At 32.9% G+C, this 18,159-nt stretch overlaps 2 protein-coding genes across 2 annotated transcripts; one reads left to right on the top strand and one right to left on the bottom strand.

The window, feature by feature from the left end:
* The first annotated feature begins 5,129 nt into the window (after nt 1–5,129).
* Nucleotides 5,130–13,698, top strand: LOC145746201 (MAP kinase-interacting serine/threonine-protein kinase 1-like). The gene is made up of 10 exons (XM_082564415.1): nt 5,130–5,351; nt 5,761–6,039; nt 6,317–6,438; nt 6,893–7,075; nt 7,258–7,414; nt 9,500–9,660; nt 9,856–10,055; nt 10,281–10,388; nt 10,480–10,780; nt 10,869–13,698. Exons 2-10 carry the CDS (start codon nt 5,895–5,897, stop codon nt 11,103–11,105), a joined length of 1,614 nt encoding a protein of 537 aa, XP_082420541.1. The 5' UTR covers nt 5,130–5,351; nt 5,761–5,894; the 3' UTR covers nt 11,106–13,698.
* Nucleotides 13,699–14,330: 632 nt separating this feature from the next.
* On the bottom strand, nt 14,331–18,071 carry LOC145745270 (exonuclease mut-7 homolog). Its single transcript, XM_082563290.1, has 3 exons — nt 17,905–18,071; nt 17,698–17,817; nt 14,331–17,339 (listed from the first exon to the last, which is right to left on the bottom strand). Exon 3 carries the CDS (start codon nt 17,158–17,160, stop codon nt 14,416–14,418), a length of 2,745 nt encoding a protein of 914 aa, XP_082419416.1. The 5' UTR covers nt 17,161–17,339; nt 17,698–17,817; nt 17,905–18,071; the 3' UTR covers nt 14,331–14,415.
* Nucleotides 18,072–18,159: the final 88 nt, after the last annotated feature.

Raw genomic sequence — 18,159 nt, forward strand, 5'->3', positions numbered from 1 at the left:
ACGATTCTAACCCTTTCCCGACATGGTGTGTATTATCGTGTTTTAATGTGTCGCATTTTTGTGCCCGTTGTCGGTATAAGGTTACACCAGAGACTTGTTTTTGTTTATTCTCAGAGTCGTTAGTTAACACTAGGTATCCTGCTGGCCCAGCGAAATTTTCTTTTGTGTGCCCCGTTTTTGTCACTTTTGTTTAAATCCCGTGCTGCGATGGTCTTTGTTTTTATTTAAAAATCACCAACTTTTTGTTGTCATCCCACAGTGCTTTTACGCAAGGCCAGACTTAGAAAATTTTGCTAGAAAAATTTACTTACGATCCGTATTTCACACGGCGCTATTAAGTTGCAAAAATTAAACTTAATTAACATCAATTTTCGTTCATGGCCTGTAATTACTCCGATCGGCTTTTAGTAACAAGTTAAATCAGATATTCTTTATTTGTAGAGTACATTAACGGTACATTTAATACCCATTAAAAATATATTTAACCTACAATATCATTTTATAGGAATGTGAATAACAGTTCGTTTATTTCGAAAACAATATTATGATAAGGGGGTCATATAATTAATAGGTGATGATAAAGTGCAGTGTCAGCATATATTTAACCTAATGGTCGAAATACTCGAATTAATATCAAGGCTATCAGAAACTTTCTGAGTAAACGGTTAACGACTCCTATAAATTTATCGTTGTTATTTATTGATTACAGAGAACGGAAAAGTTTATCTCCGCTTGGGTTAGATGTTTACATTTCCTAATCGGGTAAACAAGTCTAATATACAAGACGCGAATTTAAAAATAAAAAAAGTAAACAAAAATATAAATTATACTGAATAATAAAATTTGCCAAAAATGATGACCTTTTTTTTAACGACCACCCAATTTATATTACAATTTGCCCAAAAATGACCCCTTTTTTAATTAAACACCCCTATATCATGTAGTGCCAAAATTAACCCCCTTTTTAATTGACCCTTACCCTACATAACCATTTGCAAAAAAATTACCCCTCTTTGATTCGACCCCTATTTTGAAATTTATAAAAATGATTCTTTTTTAGTTGATCCTTACCCAACATCAATATTTTCAAAAAAAGAACCCCTTTTTTTAATCGACCACCCCTATATTAAAATTTACAAAAATAATTCTTTTTTTAATTGACCCTTACCCAATATCAATATTTTCAAAAAAATTCCCCCTTTATTAATCGAACACCCCTATTTTACACTTTGCAAAAACGCCCCCCTTTTTAATTGACCTTTTTTTTCGACGCCCCTTAAACTGAATCAGCAACTGAATACGTGCACTACAGGTGCATGATTCCTACTCTAGTTTCCGCTATTACTTGTTTTTATATCCAACAAACAGAGTAACGTGTAGTAATCATAGCTTGATTAATTGAAGAGAAAATTCCATGACATATTTAGAACAGGAAATATTCCTATACCTCGATTTTTTGCAAATTTCGGCAATTTAATAAATTCGATTCTCCAATTAAAAAATGGATAAGTTTTAGGCATAGGTTTTAAATTACATATTTGGTGTATGCAATTATTGGTGTTTAAAAGCTAAGCTATGTTAATAATATATTGTGTTTTTATTAAAATTTTATTTAAAAAATTTAAAATTGTTTTTTGATATAAGTTTTGAATACGTGACAATTTACATTTAGACGCTGTATAACCTATTTATTATACAACACCTTCAAAATTGTATTATTTTATGGGTGGTAATAACATAGGCAATTAAAAACTGTTTAATACATTGTAAAAGGTTAATATTTCAAAGTCTACAGTTTCACAAAACATGAAAAATCCTATTGAAAAACATCATACGACTCGTTAAAATTAAAACATTAAGATAATAAAAACTACCCGTTAATCTAGATTAAAATGACTTTGATAAAAACTAAAAATGTTTTTTTTCGGTAAATTTTTTTTGATGTTATTTGGGTTCAAATTAAAATCGGATTTTAATCAATTTCAATCAGATTTGGGTAATCTTTTATATATTACATAACCACGATTAAATGATATTGGATATTTCTATTTATATGACCATAAAAATAAGTAATTTAATATTTTAGTGAAGAGAAAAATAATTTCAGACAATTTATTTTTGAAATTTTTGCCAAATTTTCGTGCTTATTTTTTAAATTAATAGCCCCCTAAAATTAATAAAAATTACTATAAATTTTTTTTAAGTCAGGTTTTTTGAATTATAATAATTCAATGTAATGTTTAACATCTCACATGTAGCGTTAAATTTATCGAATTATAACTTTCATAACATTTTAACCACTTTACATATCTAACCACACGTATCCCTCGCTCTTACACGTTACCACTTGTCACGTGTTTGTTTGCTTTATGACGTCATAGTCGTGGTTTGGATGAGCATCTTACGATGCTGTTACGTTAGGTCGCGCGTGACCTCGTGATCACGTTTTGATGTGTTTTTATGATTTGAGATGGCGTCATTAGTGGGTTCTTTAACAGACATTAAAATAAAAATAATTTTTACAGAATTTCGATATTCAAATACTTTTAAAAATTAAAGGTTTAAAGAAGTAAAAAATTTTGACCAATTTCGCGGAATTTTTTTGTGAAATTTCGTATTTACTGCTAATACCTTTTCTATTGTTTTAGTTCAACCTAGTATAACCTTAAAAAAAACGCGTGGTTTTTCGCTTCCATTCTGCTTATTTGTTGACTCATTTCTCCATATGATAAACTGTATTCTTACTGTGTGGGAATATCCAAAGGTTCACCGAATAGAATATCGCTTACTGTTTGCCAAATTAAGTAATCCCATTGTTCTAATGGCGTGATCTCGCTACAGAGCATTGTTTTAATTCTTATTTATGCCATATATAAATTGTGTTTCTTAACAAAGGTTTTTACGTGTTAAAAGCGTCATGGCGCTGATTTGCAGTTTATTGGAGACTGTATTCGTGGTAAACAAGCGTATATGCCACTACAGACAAAAACACGGGGGTCACGTGACCTGTCGCACCGCTATGATTTATTGCAAAGGAAATACATCCGTTAAAACAAAAGGCAGTTTCCGTTTCAAGTGCCGTCACTGCATTCGTCAGGATTGTGTATAACTCATAGTAAACGTGCGATATATATTTTTGCAGATTGCTAATAATGTTTTTTTGCAAATGGCATTTTCTTATGTGGTTAACATAGGTGCATATTTTGCAAAAAATCCTTATTCAATTGTATACGTTTACTGCAATCGGTTTAAAAAGTAAAACGCGGTTTTTATTTCTTCTTGCACTATGTGTTATGTCTTTGCAGCCACATTTGTTTACAAGAAATCGGTCCAATCTTTTCCGCAGCCTAAACAACCTTTTAAAACCGCCTTAACAAGCATGTTTCGAAGAAGACGGTGTCGAAACAAAAACGGACCGAAATGACCGGACCGAAGTTAGCAAGCGCGGATCCCTCCCACAATAACTCGTAAATCATCGCATTAAGTACCGAACCTGCTTGACATATGGTCTATATTGCGCAGATTGGCAGTTTCTCTAAATTTCGCTAAAATCAGTCATTGTGTCGAATATAAAGCCGTCGTCGTCCTTGCTCTGTCTTGAGATTGCAGCAGAGCATGATTTGTGATTGTCTTTGCGCAGTGTGTAATTATAGAGCGGCCATATGTTCAGCTAACTGTATATCCGACGGTCTGTTGACGCATATACTCTAGCATAAAGATTTTATAGAAATTTATGATCGAATTCCTCCCCCAAAACAGGTATTTTTATATATTTTGTGTTAAATTATAGGTTTTATGTGCTACGTGCATTTACGCTTATTGAAATGTGAGATTTTATTGCCTTTTTTTTGTTATGAATTGTTATGTGCACCGCAAAGCTACGGGTTACGGCTATTTGGCACGTGCATTTTATCTCGTCAATTGCTTGTTGATCAGTAATAAGTTAAAATGTGTTGACAGTTGTGGCAGAAATTACGGAAAAACGCAAACAGACTTAACCGTTGATAATTTTGTTATCGCGAATCTTTTCCAAATTTCTTAATAACAGTTTTGTTTATAAATTCACCAATTAGTCTCAAGAACTTTCGAATTATCCATTGTCTAGGCATTTAAATCCATTTCCAGGACTTATAAAATAAACCTAAATATCCTAAAATACGCGCAAACAATATTTATATCTAATTACCCGTTATTACAATCTAATTTTGGTAATTTTTGCACACTAGAATTAATTACACACTTTAGGTGGGCGGTTTGGGTTTTAAAAATGCTATAAAAGTCACACAGGAATTTATTAATAGGTTTATTTACTTAAATTAGGGGTCGACTTTTGGTCAAATGTTTATTTTTCGGATATAGCAATTGATTTATAAACCACGCAAACGGAATAACCCAAATTTGTTTATCAACCTAATTTATTTTCTGTGACAATTAATTATCTAATTAATTGAAATTGAATTACCTTTTTTATACTGAAAGTTTAAATATAGAGGTGGTATTTGACATTATACAAGCTATTTTTATGTGTGCTTCAGTTTTCTATATTTGGTCAATATTAGGAAATATCTATATAAAGAAATCATTGTCCTTGACATTTTAATCGAAAAAGCTTAAAATTTTTTGTCAACTAATCGTACAAAATATTTGTTTAAAATGTGTCGTGGTATTAAAAACGTAGTCCGACGATTTTCTCGATTAGGTAAGCTTGTTTGTTATTGCATCAGTCAAACGCGCTTAGTGGAAATGTTTTCGAGAGTGGGTCACGTGACCACGCAAAGTGGTCGTGATACTGTGTATGTTTAAAACTTTTAAATTTGGTTGGCTTAGCCAGGCTACGCGTTCGCTTAAAGCAGCGCTTAGCCTATCTCGAGTTCATTTTGTGACGTCGTTGTTGTTTTCGCGGAGAGAAAGAAAGAGACCGAACGAGCGCGGTGGTGTGATTCTAGTAGGGCAGCCCGGAAATTAAATCTCTCGCGTAAGTAATGAGAAAAAAAGAGAGAACTTAAAAGAAACTAAAAGAGGAAGTCGATTAGGATAGGAGAATGAAAGAGAAAGGCGACCGCGCTGCCTTTTTCTCGGCCAAACTAGAACGTTCCACTTATATGTTATCAGAAAATCCAGTAGGAGAACCAAGTGAATTAGAAACGGTAAAGTTTTTTTGGCTGCTAGAACAGTTTATCTGTTACTTTAAGAAGGACACTATACCACCCCCCGTGGAAGTATACGTTTGGATGAAATATTTAGATCAAAAGTGCAGCACATTTAACTACCCCGCCAGGATAACACAAAAATTAATCGGTCAATCATCATCTTTTTAACTTTCTAAATTGCAAAAGTCTTCGCCGAAAAAGGTTGGTCGAAAAAGTAGATTGTTTTAAAGTTTTCGATGGTTTAAATGCGGTTTGCAGTTTCGTTAAAAACACAATTCAGGATTTTAATTATATTGATTTAAATGATTTGTTATATAAATAGATACGTTTTTGTATAGAGAATTAGAAAACCAATGAATGAAAGGAAGTTATTGATTATTGAATTTTTTGAATGTTTATTGTCCTGTTGTGTGCTGTCTAATTGTCTGGTTGTTGGTCTTTTAATTCTTTTTGTTAAAAAATAAGCTTAAAATTGGCAAAATAACAATCAACTAAAATAGTCTGAAATATAGTTTAAATAGACGTTATTAATAAACTAGCCTATTCAATCTATTATAATCGGGCAGCGTGACAGTTTGGTTCTAAATTTTAATTGTGTTACATTTTACAGTGCAATATCTACCTCATTACCAAAGAACTATCTAAATAAAAGCAAAGAAAGTATTTAAATCATCGCAAGAAGAAATATATATCAAGAAATCCTACATCGAAGAAATTACTATTGTATCATCGTCTCGCCTGAAAATGTATGTCAGCAAGGAGTCGTCGGATTCTAACACCACCACTTCTACAAGTCCAAGTGAGTTAAGCAGTGACGATTGCTCGATGAAGAGTGGGAGCAGTAACGATGCTGCAACGGAAAATTTGGTCATTTCAACTGATCCAACAGGTAAATACAAAAATATGTTGTTTTTTTTCTAATTAAAAAATTTCAAAAAATTTTTTTTTAAATAAAAAGTTACTTTTTAATTAAAAAGTTGCACCTAATTTTTGTAATACTAAATTTTTATTAAATATTTAAGGTTCAATTTGTTGTTGGTATTTGTCAGTTGGTATATACCATATTTTATTTAAATTTTAATATATTTTTTTGCAAAAAATTATTTTTTAATTTTTGTGGCAAAATAAATTTGAATATAAGTTGTCAAAATTGATCTATTTTGTAGATGAAAATGTTGCGACAGATGAAAATCTAAATTCAACATTTACCGCCACTAATGACAATGAAAAAACCAGCGCCGATTCAAAAACCAACCCTATTGAAATAAACCACAGCAAACGAATGCAGGTAGATAGATTAACAAATTCAAATTTGCACATGTTTAATGACTTTTTAATCTATTGGCCATGCCAAATTAGGCCCGGTGTGCTATGCCCTCATGGTGCAATTTGAAAAGGGGAAATTGTGAAAGGGAAAATGACTTAGTGTATATAAGGCTACACAAAAACCAACTGGTAAAACTAAAAAAGGGGAAATTATAGACGGGAAAACGAAAAGCGGGTAGACTATAAAGTTTAAAGTCGTAAAATAAATACAGGAACTCGATGGAAGGTTAAATCTTTTTACGACACCAAAGCATACATAAACTGTTTGCGCTGATTGTTTAAACAGTAATCATGCCACAGATTATGTCAGTTTAGTAGGCCAATTTCAACAAAAACCTACACGAACAATTTTACAAATTCAACAAAAAATCAAAAACAATTTTTTTTCGGATTTTTTAATTTTAATTTTTTTCAAGGTCGCAGCTCAAGCCGCACGACAACGCCGTCGCAAGAAGCGACGAACTCGAGCTGCTGATAGTTTCTGCAACGGAACTTTTGATGATCTTTATTACATCACAGACGATTTATTAGGAGAGGGGGCGTATGCTCGAGTTTGGACTTGTATTAACAGATATACTCATAAGGAATATGCAGTTAAGGTAATGGCACAATCTGAAATTATATTTTTAAGTAAAAATTGTTAAAAAAAAATAAATCCATGTTTTTAAATGCCCTTTTTTTTAAACAACCTGTAGCCTCTTGTCATAATATAGAATTAATTAATTTTTTTTACATTTTTTTGCGACTTTTTTATCTAAAACTTGATTTTACTGAATTTTAGATTATTGAGAAGCATGTAGCAGGACATAGCCGTATGAAAGTCTTTAAAGAAGTCGAATTATTACACCAATGCGCTGGCCGATCAAATATTTTACAATTAATCGAGTATTTTGAAGACAACGAAAAATTCTACCTCGTGTTTGAGAAAATGTATGGAGGTAAGAATCAACTTTAATCAAAAATTCATTTTTCTTTTTTTTTGATTTTTAAAAATCTGCAATTCAATTTGCTAATTTTTGGGAGAATTTAATTTTCCTTTGTTTTCTTTGTATTTCGCTTTATTTTTGTCAAGTGGTTTCGCCCTTGTTTGTTAAAGTACGTTTTGAGTCTACTTTTCAGTCCTAGACAGCACTTTATCGCACAGTGCTCACCACCGATCTTGTGTTTCTTTAAAAATTGAAAAGAAACACAACTCGGCTGTTCTTGAAACCATTTTTTGAAATCGCTATGGAAAAAATATAAACATAATACCAATTTTGATATCGCTGTTACGATTGGCTACTTGACAAAGAGTTATAAGCCCAATTGCCATTAAGCACAATATTTAAAGCACTTCAGTTTAATTTTAATTTCACAGTAAAGCCCAATTGTTCAAAAGCCCAGCCATCAAATGTAGAATTTTGTTAAAGCATATGCGCTAATGCAATTAGGGTAGTTGCATTGTGAAAAAAAATGACTACAAATTACATCATGAAAAACACATTAAGTAATACTACAGTGTCAAATGACAATTAATCATGTGTAAAAAAACATTTTTTGCGCTACACTATATCCTACACAACATAGGTGACTATTAATCGAAAACTCTATATATGTACAAATGTAATCGATAATGTATTTATAGAACTTGTATTTCCTCATCTTTAATCATTCAGAAGTTTGTAGTTTTTATGTCGATTAATTTAGGTCAATGGTTTGGCAATGAATGATAAACAACATATTATCGATTTACGCCCCTCTACAATTTAAACCAATCACAGCATAGCGCTAGTACGAAATATATATTTCTATAACTAACATGCATACGATACTGTATTCTTTTGCCCGCTGGCTATATGAATATCGAAAAATCTTAATACGCAATTAACTTATAAAACTACGTATTTTATGCTAAGGCTTTAAGCCTCTTGCGTACGCAGCTTAAGTGTCTTGCATTTTTGAGGTTCAGTTTTTTCTTGTCAAGAGTTAGTAATTTTTATGATTATTGGCTAGAGCACAAAACGTTATTTTGACATTTTAAAAAACGGGTTTGAAAATTTTCGGTTCGTGTTAAAAAATTGGAAGCAGTTATAATGAAATTCGCGGCATTCCTGTTCTAATTATATTGTAATATAACACGCGGTGTATTGGAATTCGATTTATTGTCGATGTTGCACCACTACACAGATAGCTTACCTCAATATTGCCACGTTGCAACACCGTATATAATTCCGTTGCACCAGAATGAGAGAGAGAGATAGATAGAGAAAAAGAGAAAAAGGGAGCAAAGTTGTTTACAGACATTCTTCAGAGCTCGCTGGCTTAGTCTCGGATCAGCTGAGTTTTAATCACGTCATTGCTCGTAAGAAAAAGGTTTTTGCATCGAGAGAATAGAGCTTATCTCTTTTTGAACGATTGTTGTTTTGAATAGACTTTTGTGTTTAAAATTCTCGCTCGTTTTAGCTCATGTTGCTGACATTTAATCCGTCTTCACGGCGTTTCTGTTAAAATAAATTGTTTTGAGTTAGTCATTTCTCTTTAAAAACACGAACAGGCGATCTCTTTTTCGCGAGGAAAACACTCAGGTCAGCGGTTAAAAATAGAAAAGACGAAATCCGATTTTTTCCATCGTTCATAATCAAGTCGAATTTAATCTTAAATAATTTAGGCTTATTATTTAGCCTGTACCCATTTGAACCAAGGCCCTTGTAATCATTACAGAAAAAAGGCAGCCTTAGCGTGCTCCGACATGCCATTAACGGAGGCCTATTATCGATCTAAACTAATGTCGCTCGCAGATTTATATTGTGTTGTATGACACAATTTGACATAAACTCGCATGAACCACATTAATTTGAGATCGCCGCGTAAAGGGTTAAGCGGGTATCTTGTGCATAATGACACCATATTGTCATCACAGCTTTTGCGATAACACAAAGTTTTCGCTCGGTCGGAATGGAAAAATACGCTATTCTCGATTTTATTTACTAACTGTGGCGTTACGTGGGCGTATATTTACTTAACCGCTCTACTTCGTTTCACAGGCACCCTTCTTCACCGCATCGAACGATGTGAGCATTTCGACGAATGTGAAGCGGCCCGAGTCGTGAAAGACATTGCGAATGCCCTCGCCTTTCTGCACGACAAAGGAATAGCACACAGAGATCTGAAGCCCGCAAATATACTGTGCGAGACCGTGGATAAGGTAATTTCTTGTTGTTTACTCGGTTTCAGGACTTAACGGTTTTTGAATAAGCCCTTTGTGCGTTAAAATCTTATTGTATTTTTGGATTATTGTAATTTAAAGCAATCTGCAAAGTTAATACTCTTAGACGTAGGCGTGAAAATTTCTTAAAATAAATTCTTTGTCCATATTAAAATATTTGTATTTTTTTAACAGGTTTCACCCGTAAAAATTTGCGATTTCGATTTGGCGTCGGGCTGCCGAACGAGCCAACTCGATCCAATTCGAACGCCGGAATTGTCGTCGCCAGTGGGCAGTGCGGAGTACATGGCACCTGAAGTCGTTGACACTTTTGTTTATGACGAGTCGTTGTCCTACGACAAACGCTGCGACATATGGAGCTTGGGCGTTATAACGTAAGTGCTGTGGTGCTATGTAGTACAATGCAGTAAACTAGCAATTAAAACTGATTTTATTGATATTGCGTAAGTGGGTTAAGTTTATCACTCTTTGCGGGGCTTGTTTTATAGCCTATAGCAATAACTATAGCTTTTATGCGTTTTTCAAATGTCAATTCACTTACATTGAAATTTTTTACTTTATTTTTTTTTTGCAATTTAGTAATCAATTTTTTTTTTTAGTTACATTATGTTGAGCGGCCACCCCCCATTTGTTGGAGCTTGTGGCGAAGACTGTGGATGGGATATTGGCGAAGCTTGCCAAGCATGCCAAGATATGCTATTTGCAAGGTAAGAACATCTCAAAAATTTTTCCAATTTTTTTTTTTTTTACTTTTAAAAATTTTTTTTTTTAAATTTTTTCAATTTTAAAAATGTTTAGTATCAAGAGTGGAGAGTATAGTTTTCCGGAAGAAAGATGGAGCGGTATTTCAAACGATGCAAAGGATCTTATATCTCACCTCCTAGTACGTGATCGATCTTCGAGATACAACGCACACCAAATACTAGAACATCCATGGATCAAAGGTACTCCGTCGGAGACCCCTTTGTCCACTCCATTGTTATTATCGCGACGTGATTCGTCAACTCATGATCTGACGCAGTTTGCTGCTCACGCTGTGGCTTATGAAAGAAAACTAGCTTGTAATGACAACAATAATTCTACCACAACATTAACAAAGGTAAAAAATTTAAAAAAAACTAAAAAAAATAAATTGTTGGAGTTTTTTATCTTTTTTTATTCCATTTTTAACTAAAAATGATTTTTAGAATCTTGGAAAACTGCGCTTGTCCCCACCTGGCAGTTCTTCCCTTGCACAGCGTCGCAAAGGTGCAACCTCGTCTACATCAGACACCGACACAGTCACCGAAGAAGACCTCCAAGAAACAACGTCAATACCAACGTCCAATCAACCCTGTGCTATTGTCGCGCGATTTGTGACAAATGCGCATGGGGCTGCCAAAACAACGCTCGGATTTGGACTTAAAAGTATTCAGGGTACATAGGTGACGACCCTCGTTTTTTTGTACATATTTTACGCTGCCAATATTCGCGCTATAGCTTTTGGGGGGCTGTGTTTTAGCCTCAACCGAGGTTTTAACACAGCTTCCCCCTTTTTCTTATTTTTCTCGCTTGTAAATGCAGGTAATTGTTCACCGAGTATAAGTTTACATTTATGGTTCTTATTTTTTTTTTTGCGTTTTTTTAGGGGGCGATCGAATGTTGAAGCGCGCAATTTTTATGTTAAAATGAATTTCCGCGATTTTTTTTCCCGTATTGTACTCAGTATTTCGAAAGCGTTTTTGTACAAAGATTTTTCCATTCGACTTCGCGCGTGCACTGTCAACGTTCTTGCTGTAAATAGTATTCGTTCAACAAACATGAAATCAAGATAAACCAACCCTTTAAAACTTCGCTTTTGCGCCTGATTAGGTCTAAATTGTGCTAACGGCAAATTTGCGTACAATTTTTTTTCCAAAAAATCGATAAAAATTCTAAATTTGTAAATTTCTCTAAATTCAACATTTTTTATCAAAAGTCTCTAAAAATTGTCATTTGTAAATACTCACGCCCTACTTCTTGACACGTTTGGTTGACAAAGTTAAGTTTTAAGGTTTTAAACACAACAACACCAATATGTCGACGACACCATTATAATACAGTGCAGTTTAATGCACCAAAAACGACCTTAAATGCAAAAGGACAGTTCTACTGTTTGCTCGCTCTAGGTAGCCATCTTGTATATAACTCTCTGCTGCTCCTCAGTGTTTTTATTTTGCGACTTTTTTTTGTAAGGTCGCACGACCTTTTTTTGTTATTATTCAGTAATACAACGCAATTGGGGGTGTCTCTGCGAGAGACGTCTGCGCTCGTTTAAAATCGCTGCTGTGTGTTAAGAATTCGCTCTGACAAAGAATGTTTTTTTATATTTTCAAAAAGATAAAAAACCAAACTAAAAAAATGAACGGATATTAATGTTAAGAAGGGTGCTTCAAGTAGCGCATAAGTAATACGTTATAAAGCCTAAGTTCAAAACGGGCGTTTTTTTTTTACTTAACTTTTAAGGTGTAAAACTTTGTTTATTGCGTGTGTATTTCAACCGTGAAATCGGAATTGTAAATCGTTTTCCTTTGGTGCTTCGTTCGTATTTACCCAATTAATTAACAGCTTGATGTAGTAACAGCTTTGGGCATGCTTAACCGAACCAACCGAACCCCTTAGTTGCTGTAAATTGCATCTTCACTTTTAAAGCGCATGTACTATAATTAACACTGTGTATACGTTAAAAAATTAAGGATCGTTAAAAAAGGGATAAAAATTTTGAAATTTAACTCTTGCGCTTCAATTCAAGATAAAATTGCCAATGTTAAAGATATAATTTGTTAATCCGTTGTAAGAAAATCACTGTGTAAATGATAACGGATTCGATGATAAATTTCTTCCTTTTGATTTTCAAATGTTTAATTCGGTTTCAAAACGTCAGAAAATTTTTTTTCGCTCCAATATGCCAATGTTTGTGTTTTGTTAAACTGTTTTTTTTTTCAGTTCGTAAGTTCATAAAACGCCCGTACGCCCCCATGACATCACAGACCACCGTTTGTGATGTCATAGGGCATGACCAATCCTTTGTATATTCTTGCTGTAAAAATTTGCAATGCTCTTGTTAATAATCGCGTGTTTTAACGCGAGGTATTATTACAGTGGTGTATGTGTGCACTTAAACTAACAACTTGGTGATCTAAGCCAAATAACCAAAAACTACCAGATTCGAATATGGTTTGCTCTTAAACGGGCCGCCACCAAATTTTTTATGTTAAAATGAATTTTTTTTTCGATTTCATGTTGCACGTGCACAGTTTGTGTACCCACTTTAATAATAATAATTCCACACTGTGGCGTATTTGTTTACCCTCCTGACTTCGACAAAAATTAATTTGTTTCAACCCCCTAAATTCTAACACCAAAAATTTTTCAAAATACCCTTTTTTATTAAAAATTTAGGATGCTGTAGCATAAGACTTACATATATGTTTTATTGTTTTATGTATAATACCCCCCCCCCCCTTTCCTACTACCTTTTAACAATAGTTTTTTATGTTTCCATTCCATTTGTATCATTCCCAAATATTTCAATTCTTTAGCTTTTACATTTAATACTACCACACCTGCCTTAGTGGTCTAAATTGGTTTTAAAAAATCTTAAAAACAGCTCGAAAAAAATTCGTATTTACTTTTCTATGTGCTGTGTTTTGTAATTTGTGCGTTACTAAGTGCCCTTCTAGTAAGGCATCGTTCTTTAAAGTTCACAGGCTGTTTAAAAACTGTTTTGTCTACCCCAAGAGTTTTGTTTACTTTGCGATATTAGTGCCTGTATGTTGCCACCTTCTTTGTTTGTTGCGAGACGAGATAACAACAAAAAAAAAAATCGTGTTTTCAAATTTTCGAAAAATCTTTTTGGACACTTTTTTTTTGCCAGGTTTCTCGATATAAATTCCAACTCGCTTTTCACCTTTTCCTTTGCGTTTGTTGATTTTCTTTTTTTTTATCAAACACTCTTGGTTCCAATAAAAAAAGTCTGTTCTTCAACGAACAGGCGACAAAAAATTTGACTTGTAATTTTTGACTGGTTAAAGAGCAGGTTTAGTTACATGTAATAGGTATTTAGAATAAAGTTATTTAGTATTTTGATATTTATAACATAGTATTTTAAAAGTATTTGAACTTTATATTTAAAGAGAGTATTTTTTAGTAAAACTAGAGACAAAAAATAGGTTTTTATGTAATCTAAAAAGTAAGCTTTTTTGTTGTTGCACATTAAGTTATATTTATAAGAGATTAATAACAAAAATTTTAGAAGAGAATTTCGGTCTGAAAGAAAAAAGGCAATTTTTTATAATAAATCTTCAAGTGGTTCTTGACAAACATAAAAACCACACAAAATTTTCAATGGCATTGGAATTTGCCAACAATACATACATATATCTTGGATCAATTGCTTCATTGTGATTGGCCGGAAATTAGGGGAGGGGTAACCTATATTTAAATCCACATCAATTGAGCTATATATAATGTCACTGTAAAAGGTACTTCTGTGGGTAATGCTTTCAATATCAAGAAAGAGTTTTGCAAAAACGAATCTTTATTTCGATCAACGAAAAAGCGAAACACAAAGAGTTAATTGTGCATTTTCTTTAAAAAAATGTAATGTAACACAAAACAGTTATAACACTCATTGGCATAAAAAAGTAACACTAAAGCACAAAAAAGGTTAGCACATATATATTAAGGGTTTAAAAAAAGTTAAATCAACAGATTTTAACTGTTAATAAGATGACTGAACTTGTCAACAACATTTCGAAAATGATTGCCTTCCCAATACACCTTTCCACATTTAACACAACAATAAAAAAAATCGACTTGATTGCAAACTGGTTTTGGGACCTGTTCTATTTGTATAATAGTAACTACTTTACATCCTTTGTCATTATGAGATACTATTGATCCATTTGTAAAATCCAACTTGGCATTTTGAGAAATTGATTTAGGGTTTATTAAATAGGTTGATTTTCGTTTTGATGTAACAACTATTGGTTCTGTTTTGTTTAAATTTAAGAATTCGGTTTCAAGATTTTCAAGAGCACAATCCTGTTTGGAAAAATCTTGAAATTTTTCTACATTTTCACTTTCAAATATTTTGTTTGAATTTTCTGGTGATCCCATTACTAGAATATCCTCATCAGAGCTATTATCTTCTTCACACATCACAGGTCCTCCAGAAGATGTCACATTTGAACCAGACGATGGCGCATTCTGCCGGATGACATCCCAAGGAATAGAAGAGAAGTTTTCAAGAGGAGGGTTAGATTTATATCTCAATACCTTTGCCATATCATCTGCTACAACTTTTAAATATTTATCCCCGTTACATAACTGACATCGGCTGAAAATATCAAGAGCTGTTACCTTGACTTTGTAATGATTTAGAACATGGGCAACTTGAACTTTAGCTTTTAACTCATTAGGTACATCAAGACAACGTCCATAAGGCACTTGGGTTGATAGAGATAAATAAGGGGCACCTGAAGTTAAAACAATTCGGTTTTCTTTTCTCGCTATATGAGCTGCAACATCATGATCTTCAAAGTTAGATAAAATTTGAACATCAGCTCCACAGCATCTTAATTGTCTTCCTAAACCTTGCAGCATATTATCACATACAACATGGAAATCAGCAACATTTATGAACTTAATATTCTTTAAGGGTTTTGATACACTAGGCTTGTTTGAGTTATCAGAATTTAAATGAGTGCCACGGCCTCTTCCACAGCCTATACTCTTACTTTTATAAGATATTTTTTGATTGAGAATATTTTTTAGGGTATAGTTGGATCCTAAAAATTTTAGCTTCTCCGACAGATGGTTGTAAATCTCAATTAAACAGAATGCATCCAACGCTGAATATTTAACTTGCGACTCCCTTAATGGCCTTCGTTCCCAATCAGATATCTGCTCGCTTTTATCAAGACCAAGACCCAGAGTTTGCTGAACTAATTTGCTTAACCCACTATGTGGTTTAAATGAGTTACAAACAGCATCAGCATTAATAGTTTTTATAAGATCAGGGTACAGCCGGCAGGCATATCGAACCACTACATGTAGATCAACTACGAACGATTGAGATTTTAAAGCCTGCTTTAAACTTGAAAAATCAGATGTCAATTTATGTAGGTCTTCACTTAGTCCAAACCCAACTTTAACATGATTTTTAGAGATGAGTAAGTCATATAAAAATTGTTCTAATACCGTTGTATTTTTTTGTTTCACAAAATTGAAAACGTCGATAAGAAATACTTTGTTGTGAATAGCTAATTGCAATAATGCAACACCTTGGTTTGAATCAGTTGAAAAAGCCCATTCAGCATCTACACCAATCACCATTTCTTTTTCCATAATTATTTTAACACAATCACAAAGCAATTCGTTATTGTCAACAAATATAACATCAGCCAACGACAGACTAAGTTGGTAAAATTGTTCTTTGTTTTTTTCAGGTAAAACTTTTTTTTCTTCCCCCCATAGTTCATCATTATCTTGAAAAATATTTTCAGATCGTTCTGGGGCTAAGTTAAAAATCCTCTCCCATTTTTCGGCGCCATCGTAATCATCATAACTTTGCTGTACAATATCAACAACTTCCATTTGTAGTTTAACATTATTACAAACAGCTTTGAGAATTAATTCCTGCATATTTTCAGTGCTCATGGCTTGTTCATCATAATATCGGTAAAGAATATATCTAACTGTAGACATCGAGTGTCGGTGGCATAAATTTGGACAAATTTCTTTTATTTTCTCTTCTTTGTTAAACAGTTTAAGCCATCGAGATAACAATTTACCTTGAAATTGGGGCTTTAAAACTTCGCTTCTTACAGAATGTATATTATGATTTGAGCAAAATGTCGGAAGGTCAAATTCTTTGTCAAGCCACTCGTCTAAAATTTTTAGCATTTCGAGTTGATTTTCTTTATTGCCTCGTAGATAATCTTCAACTAGGCTTAATTTGTTCTGCATTAAGGCAGGTACGGCCATAGCATATATCGAAAAATGTCTCTGAATGTTTAAAGATGTTGCTAAGGATATAGCATCCTTCAAATTATCTTTATAAAGAAGATTTTCAATATGAGATTTCACCATATCCATATTCGGTTGATCTACACAAAAACTTTTAATTAACAGTGAGGCTAGGGTTGTATGAGAATATGATGCAATAGATAGAGCTTGTTGTTTTATTTTTAAAGTGATTTCCGATTCTGCCAAAATTGTTGAGTTAAATTTTTGCATGAGCATTTTCAGGATGTGAAGAGCCAAAGATTTTGGTTTCTTTTTGCATTTTGTGTCTTCGATAACGTTCAGGGTGTTTTGATAAACGTTTTGACCCTTGAAAAGATTTTGCAAAATCCTGTTGACTTCTTTTAATTGATGCGTCTCCCATAAATGATTTAAAAAATGAGTTTCGTCATTGGGTGTATTTTCATAATAATAATTATTCGAATCCCACATGTTATATATTGGGCCTATTTAAACTAATATCTAAAATTGGAAAAGCGACACATTACAATTTAAATAAAACAAGAAAGTTAGTAATTATTCAGTGCAAAGTATTATTCAGTATTTTGTTTTAAAGATTGACTTTTTTTAAACTCTTCAATAATTTCTCGTTCTTTTCTGAATTCTTCTTTCTGTAAAAACAAAAATAAATATTTAAAATCTTACAAAAGATTATATAACCGGCAGCGTGATGTAGTGGAAAGACACTTGCTACACTACATGAGGTCCCACTGCTCTCATGCTGTACCGCCCTTGAGTAAGGTGCTATAAATGGTATGAACTCCTGCTGAGCCAGCATTTAATCGGCAGCATAATTACCGGGCAATTATAATCTATAATATCCCGAACTGCTAAAGGCAACTCGAGACTGGGTCGGAGTAACTGATGTTACTCTATGTTTAGGTCACGTATTCAACCTTCCCACATCGAGAATGAAGATATATACAAAAAAAATATGTAAAAAGGGGTTTTTAAATAGTTTTTACTTACAGAAATTTCGATTGAATTTTTGTCTTGTTTTTTCTGCATGTTTGTAACATATTTGTCAAATAATGAAGGTGTGTTGGCAATATAAAACATTGTCAACGGAAATGAAAGATACAGCACCATCTACAAAATCAAATTTGCATAAACAAAGTGTAATAATGATAATTTTAAATACACTTTACAAATTAATGTGCAATAAACATAAATTACCCGAAATAGCTCCATTTTAACACCCATTTTTAAGAATATAATAGTCTATTTGTATGTAAAGAAAGAAATAGTCAACTAAGTTAGCAAGAATTTAATTTTATGTTTTGAAAAATGTCTGAAAAACGTTTTTTTATTTGTTGTTATTTTTTTAATGAAGATAATGCGTCACTTTTTTCAACTCAGTAAGGCAGAGTCATGCTGTTGTTGTAAAAGTCACGAATGAAAGATTTTACAGTCAGTTTTATCATCAAACTG

Source organism: Corella eumyota, chromosome 3 (assembly GCF_963082875.1).
Source record: "Corella eumyota chromosome 3, kaCorEumy4.1, whole genome shotgun sequence".
Lineage (NCBI taxonomy): Eukaryota > Metazoa > Chordata > Ascidiacea > Phlebobranchia > Corellidae > Corella > Corella eumyota.

Coding starts and splice junctions, on each gene's coding strand:
- LOC145745270 (XM_082563290.1), bottom strand. CDS start 17,160: ATGTGGGATTCGAATAATTATTATTATGAAAATACACCCAATGACGAA.
- LOC145746201 (XM_082564415.1), top strand. CDS start 5,895: ATGTATGTCAGCAAGGAGTCGTCGGATTCTAACACCACCACTTCTACA. Junction 7,415..9,499: donor GTTTGAGAAAATGTATGGAG/GTAAGAATCAAC, acceptor TTCGTTTCACAG/GCACCCTTCTTCACCGCATC. Junction 9,661..9,855: donor TGTGCGAGACCGTGGATAAG/GTAATTTCTTGT, acceptor TTTTTTTAACAG/GTTTCACCCGTAAAAATTTG.